At 38.9% G+C, this 20,450-nt stretch overlaps 1 protein-coding gene across 8 annotated transcripts in view; it reads left to right on the forward strand.

Moving 5' to 3' along the window:
• LOC101862596 (arf-GAP with GTPase, ANK repeat and PH domain-containing protein 1) overlaps window positions 1-20,450 on the forward strand; it is an 88,093-nt gene that overhangs the window by 33,168 nt on the left and 34,475 nt on the right. For 3 of the 8 annotated variants that reach the window (XM_035970860.1, XM_035970863.1, XM_035970865.1), the window contains exons 6-9: window positions 2,181-2,315; window positions 3,809-4,017; window positions 9,136-9,393; window positions 16,534-16,635. In XM_035970860.1, coding sequence (XP_035826753.1) covers window positions 2,181-2,315; window positions 3,809-4,017; window positions 9,136-9,393; window positions 16,534-16,635 — 704 coding nt within the window. Of the gene's footprint in view, window positions 1-2,180; window positions 2,316-3,808; window positions 4,018-9,135; window positions 9,394-16,533; window positions 16,636-19,293; window positions 19,390-20,450 lie in introns of all 8 variants that reach the window. The other 5 variants (XM_035970861.1, XM_035970862.1, XM_035970866.1 and 2 more) reach the window with 3 other exon arrangements.

The raw sequence follows: 20,450 nt of genomic DNA on the forward strand, positions 1-20,450 counted from the left end.
CTCCCTCCCTCCGCCCTCTCTCCGTTCAGTTTCTACTCTCCCCTTCTGTCACTCACTCTCCCCCTCCCTCCCTCCCTCCTGACATCCCTAATAAGTTATCCCAGTGGGTACCTGCCGTGCTATAGGAAGTCCGCCTCCTCAAGTTTATGCAAAGTTCTGTCAGTTTAGGTTTGGAACACACCAGGGGTCTCTGTGTACTTAACTGTGCCCTCTCCTGCCTTCTTCCCTCCTCGTCCCCTCTTCTTCCTGGTCCTTGTAGGCGACACTGGTAGGTCTTACTTCTTTCATGTTCATCCGTAGTTTCTTTTTCCATCGGTCTTGTCTTTATTGGTAGATCCTACTTTTTTTACTTCCCCTCTTGTTTTTTTCTGTCTGTTTTCTTGGTGTGTTTTTTTTTTCACTACACTGAATGAGCGGGTGGTCGGAGGGTGCCACTGGTAAGCCCTTCTTCTTTACTTTCACCTCTGTTGTTTCTGTCTGTCTTACTTTTTCCCAGCACAAAATGACCATTGCAAAGCCGTTGTGCCTCTCTTTACCCAAACAAACAAACGATACGCTGAATGACACTTTGCTGTTTCAATATGCTGATCTGTTGCTCAAACAAAAAATGAAAGCTGTCCCTTCAATGTCTTCTCTTAAACTTAAAAAAAACAAAAGCAATCCGTTTTTGTGCACAAGGTCATTTTGGTGTTGATTGTTTAGTACCGTGTATAAGCTGTCCGTAAGGGTGTTTTTGGTCTGGCCATATGGGTGGTTGCAAACAAGTTTTTGTAGTCTGTTTCTTTAACTTTGCACGCTCATATGACCTTACGCAGTAGCGAGCGCCGTAAAACCCTATACTACTACTACTCTTTAACTTTCTTTCTGATACTATTGTCTTGATCTAGTCTTGGAAAATTTTGTGTAGATGATTGGAGTGTGCCAATGGTACATGTCATAGGTCCAGTGTTTTTTCTTGACTCCTATGCTGTCTGTCTGTCTTTCTTGCTTTTTCTCTGCACTAAGTGGCCTTTGTGTGGACATTTTTCTCTTTACTCAGAAGAGAAATGTGCCAGATAATGTGCTGACTTGGCAAAATTTACAGTTGAGCATTAACTGGCAGCGGGTGGTTGGAAAGCACCACTGGCATGTCTTACTTCTTTTCTTTCCCCTCTTTTGTTTTTGTCTCTCTTTCTTGTTTTTTTCCCCTGCACTAAAATACCGTTACTGTCTTAATGTTCTTCTCCTTACTCAAACGAAACATTAACTTGGAACAAGAATTTTGTTCTTTACTTGTTTTGCAGCTGTTTTTTTTGTTCTCTCGGCCCATAATGTTGGCATTTAATGCGACCCGTTCAGTGTTTAGTTCATCTTAATCTGCTCTTGATGAGACATGGGTTGTTGGAAGGTGCAGCTTGTCTATTTCTTATTTCTGTCTGTCTGTCTGTCTGTCTGTCTGTCTGTCTGTCTGTCTGTCTGTCTGTCTGTCTGTCTGTCTGTCTGTCTGTCTGTCTGTCTGTGGATGGTTGGTGGATGTTCTGATGTGGTTTGCTCCTTCTTTCCTATAAAAACTCTATCGTCTCTATCTCCCCTCCTTCTTTTTTGTGTTTGTTACTCTCTTGTAACACCTTTAATCTTCGGCACTTTTATGACCTTATTATGTTGCAAGTGCCGAAAAACTCTTACTAAAACTAAACTGTCTGTCTGTCTGTCTTGCGTTTTCCTACCCCTAGATGTTCATCAGTAGGTCAATGTTGGGTCCTTGGGAAAGGCACTTAACATGAATTTTCCTCACTTCCTGCAGGTGGCATTGGGTATCTGGCTATAGACAGCGAAACGCGCTCATATGACCTTAGCAGTTGCGAGCGCCGTAAAACCTTATACTACTACTACTAGACAGCGAAAGATTTTATCAGTTTGTTGGTGTTTGAGAGCTTAATCGACTGCTTGCTCTGAGTCTGTGTACTTTAATCGGAACTGAGCGTTATATAAATGTCATTTGTTATATATTATCGTTATGCGTCCCTGGAAGACAAGAATGTTTCCGAGTGTTCTAGAGTCTGCTGAGTTAATAATATAGTGTAAAGCGCATAAGGCTTGCTGTTAAACAGGGATATGTGCCATACAAATGCCCTTCATTTGACTATTTTTAAAAATTATTGATGTTATTATCATTATAATCTTTATTATTATATCTGCAGATGCCATCAGTGAGAGCAATCCCCGCATTATCGACGACACACGGGCCAGGAAGCTGGCCAACGATCTCAAGCGGTGTTCCTACTACGAGACCTGTGCCACGTATGGGCTGAACGTGGAGAGAGTTTTCCAGGACGGTGAGTGGCTCCTGTGTCTCGTGCTCCCTGTTGTCTTACGTCTTAGGACAAATAGTTGTGGAGATAACTATCAATACCCTTTCACTGAGGAAAAGTTTACTCATATTTATCATTATATTTTCAATTAGGAAGTCAAAATCATAGGTATCAATTATAATAATCTTTTCTTGAAGCCATGTTTAAACTGTGGGTGTTTTTAATGCCCTTATCTACACAATCTAGATGATTTAGGAGGCGGGCCTCCAAGCCTTGCCTTTTAGGGCGAACCCGGGCTAAGAGAACCCAGCAGAAGAACAGAGATACTCAATTAAAATTTCTCCCCACTCAGGACTTGAACTCTGGTCTCCTGCTTCCGACAGCAATGTGCCTAATCGCCACAGATGCTGGTCATGGGGAAGTTAAGATTTTAGCTACTAAAAAATGTGGCAAACTTCTCTGCCACAATTGGTCTTATTTGCCAAAGCAAAAGCCACAAGTCATCTGAACTTGAGTGTTTTCAATTTCACTTAATAAATACTGTCGTCTGCAGATGAATTGGTCATTGTCCGACTCTGGCAGATGAACTATTATGATTGTTATTGTTATTATTGTTGATGTTGTTGTTATTATTATTAATATTATTATTATTGTTATTACATCACCATCATTTAATACACATTCCCATACAGAATTAAAGAATTGTAAAGACACTGTCCAGTACCTTGGTTTTGAACAAGAGTTGTGCTATGTCTCGTTAAAGCCCACACTCAAGTGTTAAAAGTAAATACACAAATGGCCAACCACCTAAAGGGTGTGCCGTCAACTGTGCCTGATGATATTTTCTTTCTGCTATGTCCTCACCGCTGAGCAAAATACCTGGATGGTTAGTAGGTGCAGCTGTGCTATCTCTTTGCTGCTCCAAGAATGCTGAACCTGTATCTGTATTTGTAAAAAAAAAATATGGGTAGCTCAAGGACCATGGTGTGAAACTAGTAGGTTTTATTTCTTCTCTTTCCCTTCATTGTTTCTGTCTGTCTGTCTGTCTGTCTTTCTTTTTCCCTGCTCAAAATAATTGAAGAGCACAGAGGGGGGAAAAGGATGGTAGTCACAAACTTAAAATTGTGAGAGTGCCAATTTTAAAAGCTTGTGAACTCGTAACTTTATATTTGTTTGACTGGTGGTTTATTATTAAATGTTGTTGAATTGCAAATCTAAAAACAATAATCAACCAACAGTTGAACAGAAATACAGTTATGAGTCAACAAGAGTTCAAAACTGTTACCCTCACAATTTTCAGTTTGTGACTACTGTTGTTTTTCCCCTGTAGTCTTCTATTGTTATTGTGTTCATATGCTTCTCTTTGTTCGATGAAACATTGTCTGTCTCATCTTACTCTTTCCCTGTTCTAAGTTACCATTATTGTGTCAATGTGCTTTTCTTTGAACTCAAACAAAATTTCTCCCCCACCCTCCATAAAAAAATGATGTTCTAAAATTCATTGAACCTCTTTCCAGCCTGTCAGCGGATAGTGCAGATGCGGTACCCGAGCGCCCCGTCAGCGGTGCCAGCGGCCGTCCCCTCCCCACCCAACCACTCGCAACGCTCCTTCTACGTCTCTCAGGGCGGTGGTGGGGGCGGCGGGAAGCCCAGCGACACACACAGCATCAGCAGCCACTCCACCAGCAGCTCCGGCACTCTGGTCACCACTGCTGGACACTCGCAGGTAAAACGATAAGCGAAAGATTGAAAGAGAGGACAACTCGCTACCTCAGAATTACAAAGTTCTGTTCGACATTTTTGGCCGTTTTGAATTACTAGGACCATGAGGTCAGAAAGCAAATGTTTTGTCTGGTTTATCAAGATAGCAAGATTATTTGGAGTTGCTATCAAGATATTCAAAGATCTGCATTCGAAAAAGCTTGACATGATGTGAAACTCATAATTTTTACGTCGAATTTCTCAAAACTAGGTACTGAGCAGATAGAACTTTGTGATTCTGAAGTAGTGAACTTCTGATGATGGGATGTGTTAAACTGTCTCATCTTACATTACTCAATGAAGGAAAAAGAGAAAGAAAGAGAAGGCAAACTATTGATGTGCCGATGTAAGATTGTATTATTTCACTCACAGGTAAGGGAAAAGAGAAAAAGAGAAGACGTGTTATTCTGTGTGCGGGTGTAAGAATATCTCATCTTACATTCTCAAAAAAGGGGAAAAGAGAAAAAAATAGAAGACAACTGTTGATGTGTATGTGTAAGATTGTATTAACTTACATTTTCCTATGAAGGAAAAAAAATGAAGAAAAAGAAAGCAACTGTTGATGTGCAAGTGTAAGATTGCATTATTTACACTCTCAGGTAAAGGGAAAAGCGAAAGAAAGAGAAGACAACTGTTGTTGTGTGAGTGTAAGATTTTGTCTCATCTAACGTTCTCATGTGAAGGGAAAAGAGATAGTTAAAGAAAACAACTGTTGATGTGTATGTGTGAGATTATATCGTTTACATTCTCGGGTGAATAGGAAAGAGAAGGAAAGAAAAGACAACTGTTGTTGTGCAAGTGTAATATTGTATCATCTGATACTCTTTGGGAAAGGTAGAGAAAGGAAAAACAACTGATGTAGTGCAGAGTTTAATGTCTGCAAAGATATGTGTGTGGCTCTGAGAAAACCCTTCACAAGGTGCAAAATTTCAAAAGAACTTTTTTGCATATTTTAAAAGACACATCTTTTCCGAGCATTTTGCACTTTATTTGAAAGCAATTTGAGCATTCTGTGAAAAGTTATGGCATTTTAAAGCGAACAGGGGTTTGAGTGTCAAATTTTGAGAAAACAGGTTTTAAAGTTTTGCTTACTTTGGGAACACATTTTCCATGATGACAATGCATAGAAGCAAATAATGCTGATACCACAGCCTAGAGGTGCCATTTGTGGACAGTTTGCTTTTTACTTTAGTGAAATACCTCTCTTCTATGTGAAGTTATGACTGTTTTTATGTTACAACAGTAAATCATTGAATTACGTAAAAACGCGTCAAAAAATATTATGCTCCTCTCGTGTCATACCAGCAAAAGACAAACGCAGGTCATCAAAAGCAGTTGATTCGAACTGGCTGTTGCAAGGCAGGCCATCATTGAGCTTGCAGATGCACTTCAGGCCCTTCAACTTCGCAAAGCTGTCTGCTCCACACACTTACCTTCTGGCACCACAAAGGCTGTCACTGTCCCATTCTCTATGAAGGTCACCCCTAAGGCATCATCCTCGTCTGTAGATACAGAAATTAAAAGAGAGAGATTTAAAGGTGTGCAGCTTGCATAATGAAATTTATAGTGTTGTACACCACTGTATTTAAATGACCCCTATTAGTTCAAACAAACCAGTGATTAACGACCACCAATTGAGAATAATTTGCTCCGTGATCCCTTTACAGTTGACAGGTTGCAACAAGAAGCCAGAATTTTTGTCCATCATTCTGTCACCTCTTGTTTTCGTTTTGCATCGCTGTATTTTTATATGGACCTACTCAGTATAAGAAATTCACTTTCATGTGACGGCAAGTTTGTGACAGATCATCACTGCGATAGTGCAGCATCTCTCTTTTCTTGGTTCTTTTCAAGTAAAATAATTAAAGAGTATGTATTCAGAATAGATATGAGCTTTTGCCAAAAGGTGGGGGTGTTTGCATGAGGACTTTTTAAATCAACCACTACTCATGGTAAAATATGTTTTCTTCTGAAAACTTTATGCATATATGGCAAGGAAATAAGTTGGTCAAGCTGCATGAGCAAGTAGATTGATGTGTGCATCTTATATCTCTTCATAGAAAGATAATAGTACAAAAAATAGGGCATTTTTTACTCGTCCTGAGTGCACACGTAATTGTATGTTAAATACAGAATATTGTTAATCTTAAACTATCAAACAGTAGAGCATTCAAACATTGAAAATAGTTTTTATACACCATCATAGCAGCGTGTGTCCATTAAAAGGGTTTTATGTTTTTATATTAATGATGTTATTGCTGAGTAAAATTTATAAGTTCGTTCAAAACTCGTGTCATAATTATATCATCAGACTTTCCAAGGTCTAGAAAACCCTAATCGTTAAACATATCATCCCGGGGAATGACCGGTATTAAACATTGGTTTGACATTGATCCATCAGAAGGGTAATTTTCCGCTCCATCGCATGGTTTTCCTTAAATATGACTTTGATTGAGATAATCCAGGTTTGTCATAATGATGTTGTGAACAAACACTTTATGATATTTCTGCTAAATATCATGTGAGGGACTTCCCACTGATTCACAACATCCTTTTACATGGTGGAATGAACATGGAAGAGTAGCGTGCTGATGACTCAAAAGAGAAGCGAAGAAGAGGCAAAAGTATGCTTGTCATAATGGATTGTCATCATGTTATGAACGTGACATTGTGTCATAATGGTTATGAACGAAACCTTATTCCATGTAATTTACAGTTGTTTTGGGATGTATTTTTAATTTTAACCCAACTTGAGGATGTATTAGACCTTGCTTACATTCTGATATTTTGATTTTTATCATAAGTGTATGGGTATGTATTTTAATCAGTATTTTTCTTTTGTAGTAATTGTTATGAACGAACTACATATTGTACTGTGAGGGTTTTCCAGAGTTGATAAACATTAAAAACATGTACACAGATACATATTATGAGGAAACTTTTATTTAATATAAAAATTTTAAGCAAATGACAGGTCAAAATATTAATTTTTAGGTCAAAACTGAAGTCTGTCATAATAGTTTCCGATGACAACCCACCATCGGCACGATGATGGATACCGACTTACCATCGGTTTCCGATGACAACCCACCATCGGCACGATGATGGATACCGACTTACCATCGGTTTCCGATGACAACCCACCATCGGCGCGATGATGGATACCGACTTACCATCAGTTTCCGATGACAACCCACCATCGGCGCGATGATGGATACTGATTTACCATCGGTTTCCGATGACAACCCGCCATCGGTGCGATGATGGATATCGACACACCATCGGAAACCGACGACAACCCGCCATCAGGACGATGTCGGGTTCCCACACACTATCGGAAACCGATGATCACCCAACATCAGAACGATATCGGATAAATATGTCTTTCGGATGGTCAGCCGATAGCACCGCTGTCACACCATAGCCTTTACTTTGTCCATGCTCCCATCCCTATTTTATCTTAGTCGTTTGATCCTAAAAATAATTCAATCACTGTCACGTTCTCTATGAAGGTCACCCCTAAGGCATCATCCTCGTCTGTAGATACAGAAATTAAAAGAGAGCGATTTAAAGGTGTGCAGCTTGCATAATGAAATTTATAGTGTTGTACACCACTGTATTTAAATGACCACTATTAGTTCAAACAAACCAGTGATTAATGATCACCAATTGAGAATAATTTGCTCCGTGGTCCCTTTACAGTTGACAGGTTGCAACAAGAAGCCAGAATTTTTGTCCATCATTCTGTCACCTCTTGTTTTCGTTTTGCATCGATGAAATACGCCACTCAGCTGATCGGTCCGCCATCTTGAATCAATTAAATTATGTAAACAAAAGCGCTCGACCACTTGGAAACCGAAAACAATCAGTTTACTTACAGTAAACTCGGAAAAAAACACTTCGTTGAGCAGAACAAAAAACTTAAAGTCAATAAGGAACAGTTCATATTTGGTTTGAATGGCAAGAAATGGTACATTAGATGTTAAACTGCATTCATGACAAATACCATTTTAGAAGTGAAACTACAACATGCGCAACTCACAGAACTATTTGTAATGTTCACACATTCATGCGCATTGGGTTTTCCCGAAACGGCAATAAAATTCTCTTTCTTTTGGTATATAATACGTGAGGGTTCCCGTGGAAAGAAGTGTCTATCCAATTGAGTAAATATTCCCCCTGTTTGTCTAAGAATTCAACGTAATACGGCGACGATATGTCCTCAAAAATAATTATTTTAGATATTTTCAATCACTTTTGAGCAAATTTCTTAAAACACATGATGTAGAAATGGTCTATCTTTCTGAATTTCATATAATTTCGTTTTCGATAAAAAATAAAGTTCAGGGCCTAATTTTAGTGATATCTCAGAATAGCTTCTCGCACCTTCCGACGGGTTTTCTCAGAGCCGCTCACATATGGTTTTGATAAAGAAAAAAAAAAGCCCTCTTAAAATTTAGAAAGGCTCTCAAGAACAGCAGGTGTGGTCTTTGAGAATTTTATCACAGTGTTTTAAGCCAACAAGAGAGAAGAGGATGTTTTTGACATGAAAGGAGGGGCGTGTTAAAAGGCTCTGGAGACCATAGTTTTAGAATGTCAAAGTTTGTTTGAAGTTTTTATTTTATTCCGCAATTTCTCTCTCAAGAAGTTTGCTTTACAATGATCTGCCCATAAATATTCTCAATGTACAAATGCCATTAATGCAAATACACTAATACCATCACTTGTCACTATGTCGCTGCTGTACAGTTCCCTGTTCTGGATCAGGGTTATCATGTTTTGTTCAAGGAAACTCCAAAGTGACCATTAATTCCATGATAAAAGGATATGGTTTGATACTGTTGTATACTTGAGACAGAACTCCCTCTGCAGGAGGGTGCCATCGTACACCACAATATCTGTAGTTTTGGGATGAGACCCTTTATTTTATTTTTTTGGTACTTATACCAATCTACGAGTGTTTTGTTTGACCAGACACAGAGCCCCAATACTCTGGAGGCATTGTGAGGCCTGTCTTAGACATGTTTAATTTGTGTTTATAAGACATTAAAAAGTTACTGATGGCCTCATTTCACCTCCACAGCCTCCAGCACCACCACCTAAAGACAAAGAAGGCAAGCCAGAGAAAGGTGAGAAGAAGAAAGACAAGCAGCAAGTCCCACCACCGCAGCAACAGCAGCAGCAACAGCAGCAGCAGCAACCTGGGGGCGTCGTCCCTGGCCAGCTGATGAGCCAGCCGGCGGTCATCATCCCATCATCGGCCCAGGGCCCGCCCCAGGTGCCCTCCATGCCCCCACCACAGTCCATGGTACTGCCACCTCAAGATCTACCCGACTCACAGGTACACTGTTGTTACTAGAAATAAACTATTGACCTTACAAAAGACTGGGTCGCTTGAGAAAATCACCATACGGTTGTATTATTGAGAGCTTTGTCACAAGAAATTTAGATTGGATATTTCCAGTGTAAATTTCTTGAGCTTAGACTTTCATTACTTGCTTTTGGTACAACCTTTCTCTGATTTTCTATTACTGTAGGGAGATTGTAATAATAACCAAATTTTTACTACTGTAGTATAGCAATCAGTTTTGTGTGATCTTTTTGTCCTGACAACAAATTTTTCATGTAGCTCTTTGTCCCCAGGTTCCATTGCTCGACATTATGTATGTTTCAGAGAAATATAGGTTTTGTTGTAACAGGTTTTTTACAGGGTGGGCATGACCAAGGCTTTTTCCTGAGTGCTGGATGCTTTGTCTTTTTTTTCCCCCTGAATGGAAGGGGGGGGGAATGTGAGAGCTGAAAAAGATCAGGAGACTTGTTCTGTGTTGTGTTGTTTACCTGTAATGAAGGGCACTGTATCCTGCGCCTTAAAACAGTATCTGAAAGATTTTTGGGTTGTTGTTGTTGTTTTTTTAAGATATGCCTGTCTTTGTTGTAATTTTCCACAGTTTAAAAGGTGTGTTCAGGCCAGAGAAATCCAAAGATTGATGATATGGATTCTGTTGTTGTTGATGTGATTTCTGATGGAGCAATTTGATTGTTCTTGTTTGTTTGTTTTTGTTTGGGGGGGAGGGGGGGGGGGTGTTTGACGTTATTGTGGTTGCTGATTCGGGAACTCTGGGACAGACATTTTCCTTTCCGTTCTGTGCCAGAGGTGGTTTCTCCTGTTCTTCTCCTGGTACCTGTCCGCCACTATGTAGTGCTATGGGATGTAGTATTGTATGAAGGGTATTTGTTGTTTTTTTTCCTTTTTGGGTCTTTTGTTTTATAGTTCCTGACCTACTGGTAGTGGGTTTATTTCTGGTGCAAGGGGCATCAAGTTTAGGTCCCGCACAGCTACTAATACATTTTTGTATTTCTTACATCTTTGTTAAGGCACATTCTGCTTTTTTTAATTAATAAAAAAAGGGGGGGGGGGGCTTCAAGACCTTCCTGAAGTAGCTCTTAAACCTTACTTTCAAACATTATTAAAATTTAGACACACATCAACATAGACTGGTTCATCAGTACCAAAATTTATCTTTTCCCCAAGCCCCTGTTGCTTTTGTCTGTTTTGTGTGAAATTCTTCTTGCTGGAGAGTTGTTCTCATGTAGGGCACCACTGACGGGACTGATTTTTGTCCTACTGTTTTTACTTTCTTTGTCTGTCTTTCTTTCCCAATTTGAGCTCTAAATAACTTTTAATGTTTCTTTTTATGTTCATATTTTCTCAATCTATGATAAACTTAATGGCTCTCATTTTTTCTCACCTTCGGAAAGTAAGGTGATAGAGGGTTAGGTATCTAAGAGGACTTGACAAACATTAAGAGCTTCGATGAACTGTGAAAAGATATAAATGTAATTAGAAATGAAATACTTCTAAAAGCTCTGGGCTGAGGTCTGGGAAAGGTTAAAAGTTATTATAATTGACTTTATACAACAAGCAGAAGTTTAGCTTTCAGTGTCTCTCTCCACCTGTCTCTCTCTTGTCTCTCTCTCCCCCCCCCCCCCCCCTCTTTTTTTTTCTTTTTTCTTTTTCTCTCCCTCTCTCACTCTCGCCCTTTCTTTCTTTTTTTTTTTCTCTACCTCTCTCACTGTCGCCCTTTCTTTCTTTCTCCCTCTCCCTTTTGTGAAATAGTATTTTTGATTTGGCTTCAATTTCTTAATTTTCATGTTGAGTAAAAAAAAAATTGAAGGGTCATGGGGGAATTTTTTTGTTTTCTGTATGCGCTTGGCTAGTTAGATAAACATAGAGGAAAAGTTCTGTAGTAAGCTTTGTGGTGAGGGTAGTACTAGCCAGACTTATTAACCTGGTACTCGAGTCTCAGTATGTAATCCAGGAACTTTGAAAAGATCTTTCTTCTCAATAAACTTTGCTCCTTTAGTTCACTGGTTGTTAGTAAAGTAAAAAGCTGCACAGTTTATCTGTTGATAACTTTTCGCCTCGCTGTTTCTGTCGTTTCTACAGATTTTGAAGGCATCTAGGTGTGGGATAATCAGAGACATTATTCTAAGAAACTACGTATGTTTTTTTAAACTTGAGTAAAAAAAATTTCTTCATATTTTTCTTTTCTTGTGGAGGTATTCATTCACCTTTTGAGAAAGTGTAGCATTCCTGGGTTCCAAAAATGATTACTTTATGGATGTGATTGTGTAGCCTGGCCACTGGTTACACTACGTTCTGAACACCTTTTTTTTTTCCTCACACACTCTTTCTTATCCCTTTTTTCCCCCCCGAAGGTGACGGTTTCTTATGTTTATGTTTTTTTGGATGCTCAGATGAATATTTTCCTTCAGCTTTCATTTGTGAGGAGTATAATTTGGGATTTTGTTAAACACACAGTTATTGAGATACTTTTGTTTGCTAAGAGTTGTTATCTTTTTGTTTAAAATTTTCTTTTTGTTTCTTTTTTAAAAAAATTATTCACATTATTTTTATTCATAATTAAATCAGCTGTCAGAGTAGAATATTCAGGAAAAAATTAGTTGTATTCCAACACAGGTAGAGTGGTTGGTTGGTGGGTGCTCTGGGGTGGTCAGCTCCTTCTTTCCTATCAAACAGCTATCATCCTTATCTCTTTTCCTTCTTTTTTTGTGTTTGTTACTCTCCTTGTAAGACCTTATATGACCTTATTGTGTTGCAAGTGCCGTAAAACTCTTACTGAAGCAAAAATAAAACAGGTTGAAAAAGGATGAGTCCACAATCAAGCAGTTTAAGCTTTTTAAAAAGTTGTTTTGTGGGAACTATGAAGTTGTGAAATTGAAAGGTGCAAGTTAAGATTCCCATGTAGGGAGACTTTTTGACGTACATCCCGTCTTTCTGCTAGGACTTTATATCCTTCTCAGCCCAGGTTGGCCTTGAGGGGTAGGGTTGAAGCAGCCCATCTCCTAATTTATCTACATTGTGTTAATTTCGGCGTAAAACATCTACAATAGCAATATTAGGATTAGAGGCATGAATCCAATTTTTCAAGTAGTCTTGTAGGGAGTGTTATAAAGCATGTGTTACAGCAGTGTATGAATACCGTTTTCACCTTATATTTCTTCCAAAACAAGATTGATATGCAGCACTGGGAATGGGAACAAGAGTCCTTTTTTTTATTCCACACATATCAATATTTTATTAATGCAAAGTAGAATTTAAACAAGTTTTTTTGTGGAGGATTTTTTTTTTGTCTAAAAGTTGTGCAGCAAAACGGCCAGTTGCTCAAAGCATTGATAGCACAGGAAAGACGGCTAAACCACCCTTCACCTCGCTGGTATAGGATGTTGGGAGTTGAATTTCATTTAGTGCCTGCTCCTTGATGCTGCTTTCACTAGGTGTGCGAATCCACTCAGTATGCCAGCTTCTTCAGTATTGCCTTGTGGAAAGCCCTGGCATCTGTTGTCTAACTGTTAGGCCCTTTGCTGCTGCACATGAAAGTCATGAGTTTGATTCCCGCTCAAGGAAGTCAGTTTATTTTTATTGAGTTTCTCCATCTATCCCATAGGAAAGCATTATCCTCTGCTCAGGCTGGCTCTGACTGGCACAACCAAAGCATCCTTCTTTCAGTGTGATTGGAATTGTTTAAATGGTGGCGCAAGGAAATTAAAAACTGTTAGTTATATAGGTTATGCTGCCATTAAGATCAGTTTAAGATTGGGAGACTTCTTATTTAAGAACAATTGAAGGTTTATTTGTTCTATACCTCGTGCATGCAGAGCAACATCCTGAACTTGGCCATTCTAACTTTGAGAATACTTACCATTGAAGGAGTTTTTGTCCCTTAGATCTCATTGAATAAAAGTAGACCATGTGAAAATGGAAGGTTCATCACAAAAATAGAAGGTGCATCACTGCCTCTGCCTGCTTGAAACAAAAGACTGAGCTTTTTCTGGTGTTCATACATGGGTTCTGTCTGTCTACTCAGTCAAAAGGACAACATGACTGGAGGGTTCATGATCCATTTATTATTTATTCCGAGTCATGTGTGTATCTTCTGTTTGTGAGCTGTGTAAAACCAGGCTATTAGTTCTTCAAAATAGCAATGCTTTGTCAGACAGTGTGGGGTTGTTTGTTTGTTTGTTTTTTTTGGGGGGGGGGGGTTGTCAGCTGTATCTTCTAAAATGCTTGCGCTTAGTGGGAAATAGTGTCATAAGTGAGATTTATTTGTTTGTCTTCTGGGTTTTTTTTAGCTGCGTTAGCTTTAAGGCCAAGCTATTTGCAATGTTCAACCTAGCATTGTTTGTTTTTCAACGAGCACTGCCTTTTTGGAGAGACAATGTCGTTGCTTTGTCAGCTGTGTCTATAAAGCACCCTTGTAGTTCATTGGAAATAGTGTCATGTGTGAGGTTTATCATAAGTGAGGTTTATCGAAAAAGGCGATTGTCTCTGCCCAGATCCTCTCCCTTTGTTGGCGTGTTATCTTTTTTTTTGTCCTGCTTGCATGGTCTTGATGTTCCTCCCATTGTTCGCTGTTTTCTCTGCTGGCATCGTCGTCATCATCATTGTGGTTGTTGTGGCTTCCTAACTAGCGTGACAGCTGACAGGATGTTTGCTGTCAAGCCTGTCCTCCCTGCCAAACTGCTGTGTTGTTTATCCCTGCATCATTCAGCATGTTCAGCCGTTCATTTTTTTCATGTGTATTGATAATGTGTCAAGTTATTTCATTTTTTTTTTTTTTATGTTGGGGTTTTGTTTAGGGTTGGGTTCTTTCTTTGTTTTGTTTGTTTTTCATTTGCAGGGGCGGGGAGAGTGGATTCCCTATTTTATTAGACGTAAAAAATGGGAATGTGTCCTCAGAAATTATTCTATTGTACATTTATTAGAAATTTGTTAAATCAGTAGATTTGAGCTTTAGTTGATGAGTAGATTTGAGCAGATTCAGGGAGGTATGGTCTAGAGCGGCTGCTTGCAAATGATTTGCCTCTGCCTCTTTCTTGTCGATGGTTGCTGGTTGGATGTTAGTGATAGCTTGTATTTGGTAGTGTAGCTGGCTGGTTGTCACTGATAGCTGTCTGGTCGTCAGTTGTAGCTAGTTGTTAGTCAGTAGGTGGTAACTAGTTGGTTATCAGTGGTAGGTTAGTAATTGGCCGGAAGTGAGTGGTGTAGGTAGTCAAGCTGGTTATCATGATTTCCATAGTATCAACTGCCTTTGCAGGGGTTTTCTTTTTTTTTTAAAAACCAGCAACATGATAGGTGTCCTCGAGGCGTGTAACAGTTATAGCAAAAAAATGGAGTGAAACTGTCAGGTGGTTGGGCATGGTTTCTAGTTTCGACGTTTTATAGGTTTCTGTAGATTCAGTGCCTGCACATCTCTTGCGCATTTGCATAGAATTGGTGTGGCTTTGGATTCATCTTAGGTAGTTTATTACGTTAGTTGAAATTCTGTTATTCTGGCTTCAAATTTTTTACTGCACAAAATTTTACAGGGACTTTTTTTTTTCAAATTTTTTTTTTTTTTTTAAAGGGATGGGTGTTTAATAAAAAAAAAACATTCAGGCTGAGTGTGCGTTTGTTCAAAAGATCAGGATTTTGAAACACTTTGTCCTTTAGATTTCTGTCACAGACACATAAGGGATTGCTTTAGGATTGTCTCAGAAAATTTCTTCATTTGTTTGGCCCAGTTGCTAGAAATATGTTCCTTAATGTTTGTCACTTTGTTGAAAGCAGCATGAAGGCCTCGAAGTTATGTTTACTCATACTGTAGAGTCACAGTCAAATTGTCCAAAACGGCAAACCATTGTCTGGAGAAAAATAGTACAGGTTGTTTTCTTGGGCGGGTTAGATTAACAAAAGGAATTTTTTTTTTTTTATTCCATTCTGAAGTCCCAACCTGAGGTGGTCACAGGCTTTAGACTCTCATAAGGCCCAGTAACATGTTGGGTTGTTTTGTTGTTGGTTGTTGTTGTTTTTTTTTGGGGGGGGGGAGAGAGGGGGCCGTGGGGCGATGAGAGATTTACCTTGTTGTCTTGGACAGGTCTTGAGGGCTATTGGTTGATAAAATATAGCGGTCCTGGTCGCGTTGGGCAGGTTGGTGGCCTGGACAGATAGTCACTTATTGTGAGTGGATAGGTTTTGATTAGGTGTGCTACAGTGGTGGTGAAATAATTTGCTATAGGATACATGGTTGATACTGTGGTCCACTTACATTCTCTTTCTGTCGATTTGGAGCTTTTATAAAAATTTCTTGGCAAAACCTTCCCGGATTTGGCCAGTGCTGGCTGACTTTTGCTTGGGGGATGCATTTTCATTGATATGTTTTGCTGATTTCATGTGCCATGTGTTTTTCATGTGAATGCTTAATCTTTATGTCGTTTTTTCATCATAATTTTAAGGCTGGTCATTTTCATAAGGTTTAACCTACAGTGAGATTGTGTAAGACCATGAGCTTTAATAGTTTTGTGAAAGAAGTATAAGATAATTTAAATCAGTGCTTGATTGTTGCATCTTTCAAGCTATTTAAAAATATGGACAGGGGAACAAGATGGTTCACTAATGAGAAATACCTAAGAACATTTTTATTTTAAATGGGGGGAAGGGGGCATTTAAAAAAGTAATCAACTTTTGAAGAAATAAGTACCAGTTTTATGGGAGGTCAATTTCTTTCGGTAAGTTAAACAAAGGAAGGGAAAATGTAGCGCTTTGGTTTCCGAGGCAGAACAGATGTATTTATGTTTATGCGATGGCTTTTTAAAAATATTTTTTGGGGGGTCATTCGTAAGTATTCATGGAGGAGATTTAAGTGTTGCACGAGTGATATTTGGATCATGGGTACCCGGTTGGGGCGAAAAATGTTCAGTTGTCTTTGACAAACCAAAGCTCTACATTTCTTAATGTTTTGGACTGGCTGCTGCATGCTTATTCCCCATACTTTTCTGTTGCATTCATGTCTTCATAATTTTTTATTTTTTTTTAATTTTGGCCTCATTTTCTTTTTGTAACCCCTGCATTGGTTGCTATTGATTGTGGTTTTTTTCTGAGTCCCCCTCCCTTGCTATTTTTATCTTCCTTGTCTTCTAGGCGTACGATAGGTTCAACTCTGAGGAGACGGTGACCTGCACTCCGCTTGCCTTGCGCAAAAACAAAAAAACTTCCTCCGTCCAAAAATCCAATTCTTTCAGCGTAAGTGACATTATACTAGCCCTTCTCTCCGGCACTGCACACTGTAGCCACGTGCTTTTTCCTACATATTTCAGTTCTTATTCATTTTCCCCCTCCCCATTTTCAAAAGACTGAGATCTGTATCACTGTTTTATTTTTTCCTGAAAATATAGTTCAATTTGAAATGTATCGATCATTATCTGGAGGCGAAGGAACTGATTGTGTGCACCTAATGTTCTTTTATTTCTAAATAGATTGACAAGCAGGATGAATATTTTCTTCCTTTTCAGTTTCTTTCTCCCATTTAATATAAAGTCGATATCTTCCCTCATTGCAGGCAAGCTTGTAATGCACCGTCTATTGTTAAAAGGTTGAAGAAGCTTATTTGTTCAAGTCGCGTTAAAAGTAAAGATTAAACTTAAGTGAAATCAATAGCTTTTATTTGATTTCAAGCTAACTTTACCTCTTCATTATTCTGTTTGAAGTTCTAAAACAATAAAAACAATAAAAGTAGATTTGTTCCCATCAGCTCTTTAATGTAATGAGAACAAGTAGGTATGAACCTTGCCCCAAAACCCACCCAATACCATCACGCCACCAACTCCTTTTATAAGAGAGAATTCTAATAGTGAACTAATCTTATTATAGAAAATACTCCACGTATAGTCAAGTGTAAAATTTTTTAAAGAAAAAAACAGTATCAGTAAAAGGTACAGTACAGTTAAAAGTTAAAACTTTGAAACCATTAGAATGATTTTAACAATAATAATAATAGAAAGTTTCACATGACAGTAGAAGTTTTTCACATTCTGGAGATGTGAGTGTTGTGCCTATGTGTATCATAATGGTGACTAATAAGTCATTTTTTGATACTAACATATTAATGCACACACAAACAACCTTGGGCTTTTGTGATTTTTTTGGATTTTTTGGGGGCTCATTTGCGAGTCATCTGTACGGATTTGCCGTTTTCCTGACCTTTGTTTCCCCCACTAGTATTTTCCTTTTTCTCCTGTTTAGTTTGTCAATGGTTTGGAGTTTCAGTTTCAAGTTATTGTTGCACTCTGAATGTTGAGTTTATGAATATGCATTGCATTGTTTGTTTGTTTGTTGTGGTTAATTTAGCTTCCTGCTGTGTGAATTTTTGTCATGGTGTTTTTTACAATAATGTGTTGATTTAATTAATAGTTACTGGATGTTTTTAGTATATTTGTATGAGGTAGCGCTTTTTATATTTTTAGAATCTTTGCGGACGCGCTGTGCTGCATTCTGTATAGCATGTTGTTGTGTTTTTTGTTTTGTGAGATGGGTCTGTGTGCCGTGAGTGAGGTCAGCTGTCGGCTTTGTCAGACCTGTGACAATGCTGGAGTTTAGAGTGAGGGAAAGAGGGAGGGTGCAGGAAACTTGAGTTCAATTGTCATGCAGAGAAGATATTTGATCGACTCTCTTCAACATTTTTTTTTCTGTTGGAATTTAGTATCCCCGCACAGCCTTGTGTGGCCCTGACAGGCAGGGTCAAAGAAGCCCATCTCCTAAACTATGTGGAGTATTTTGAGAGGGGTGTCAAATATGACTGTGAGGGTGGGAAGGGGGGTGGAGTGGGGGGGGGTGGGAGATCAGTATTCTGTTCTTCTAGCCAGATGGTCAGACATTCCCTGCAGTGTGAGCTAAAAGACCCAGCATTTTTAGTGTGCATAATTGTTCTGTAAATGTCCTCTGAACACACGTGATTTACACATTTTTAAGAATATAGTTTGTTACTTCACTTGATCACATCCCCCTTGCAGGGCATTATAGAACTTGAGTTGCTTTAAGTTTTTTTGGGTCTATCCAACCTCTTGGCTTGGTCCTTTCATAAGATGAAACCTAAAGTCACTAGTCACCTGCCTGTGTTGTAACTATGCAGTTTTGAAAGAGGTGTGAGACCAATACCATACCAGCACTGCTTCCACACATCTTGATTTTGCCCTGACTGGCTGGGTTTAAGTAGTCCAACTTCGAAATGACTTGTCTGTCTATGGAAGACTAAAGCATTTACTTTCGTAGGTTGAGGGTGGAGGCGGACAAAATTGCAAGTACGTGTGATGGGCAGTCATTTTACCTGTAGCACACGCTTCCAACAAGGTCAGCACGCTTACTTATGTCTGTGTGTGTATCTGTCTGTGAGTTTGCTTTTTGCCTTTCATTGTCGTTAGGCTTTGTGAGGCTTTCCTGTGTAGGGACATATGGGCTCACAGTCTGGACTGTTAGGGTCCAGACAAGTATGCTGGCGAGCAGGGAAGTTGGAATACGGGTAGTAAGCTGTTTGTTTGTTGTGGGTGCCTGTCTGTGTTTGTCTTAGTGTCTGTTTATGTTTCTGACCCATGCATGAACTGCCTGCCTGCTCTGATGTATTTCTTGCCCACTCCATATGTCTCATGTCCTTTTTAAAAATTATATTGTGTTCATCTTCTTGTATTTTTTACTTGGGGGGGGGGGGGGTTCTTTTTTTTCCCCGACCTATCCCTTTTATCTCTGCATCTTGCGTTCTTTTGATTCTCCATCAATGCCCCCTTACTAATTGGCCGACTCCTGCCATGCCCCCTGATTTTATTCCCCGTACCATCTCCACCACCCTGCCCACCTTCCAAACTCCCATCTCCCTCCCCACCCTCCCCATCCCCTCGCTCCTGTGTGCAGGGTGCATCCGAGCTCAGAGGGCAACTGCAGAACCAATCGGCCGCCAATTTCATTCCCTGGAAAAACAAACAGTTTTTCAAACCGAATTTCCTCAGTGTAAGTCGTTCAAACACTTCGTAAGTTCTCTCTATCTAGTGTCTTGTCACAGCCAGCAAAATACCAAGGACAAAAAAATGTTGATCAGTGGGTCACTAGTTGATTGTTTGGTGGACACAATCACATATATTTTTTGTTATATGTGTGTATCGTGGATGCTTTCACATAGTGTGTTTCAGCATCACCACCATCTGTCCACATGTTACTCAAACATTTTGTTGCGAAAAGTTAATGAATCTGAAATGTTTGTACATATCCCAAACTTCAGTTAAATAGAATAATTTCTGTTATCAAGTACCAACTGTTGTTATTGTATGAAAACTCTCAAGAGTATATATATTTTCAAAAGGGGGCTTTTATGATTGAATGAAACCCAAAGCAGTCCATTCTTTTTTCAAATGCCTACTGTTCTTTTTATATAACAACAAAAAAAGGAGCAATAATAAAAATTGTCTAAAACTAGGAATATTTTATGCCTTGAAGATGTATATACGCTTAGCCTATGCCCAATATAGTTGGTTTGCAAAAGTTTAACATTTGTAACAAAGAAACCAGGTGTGTAAAATATGTTGTGTAAAATAGAACAGGAAATACAGGTGTGTACAGGTTATGTTTTGTAGAATAATAAAGAGAATAAGGGTGTGTATAAAATATGTTTTGTAAAATTGAAAATTTAGAAAATAAAAACAGGTGTGTATGAACCTTATTAATCCCGTTAAGATCTATTTATAATTCAAAACAAAAAAGTGTGTTTAAGATCAGACTGTTTGAAAATGTTATTGTGGCGCATTTGTTGTCATATGAAGAAATAACTGTAACCAGGTAACTCAAGATAGCTGTAGAACAAAAAACAGAGAAAGCTGAAAGTAAAGACAAATTTAAGATGTTAGGTAGAGTGTTAAAGTGTCCGATTGCCCCCATCAAAACCTTGAGATCCTGATTTCTAGCTGAACTTTTTCTGGACATATTCCCATAGACCGGCGATGGCATTGGTCTTTTCTGTACTAAACCCCAGAAAAAATACTCACTGAAAAAGTAAATCCCGCAACAGCACTTGATAT

Source organism: Aplysia californica, unplaced genomic scaffold (assembly GCF_000002075.1).
Source record: "Aplysia californica isolate F4 #8 unplaced genomic scaffold, AplCal3.0 scaffold00330, whole genome shotgun sequence".
NCBI lineage: Eukaryota > Metazoa > Mollusca > Gastropoda > Aplysiida > Aplysiidae > Aplysia > Aplysia californica.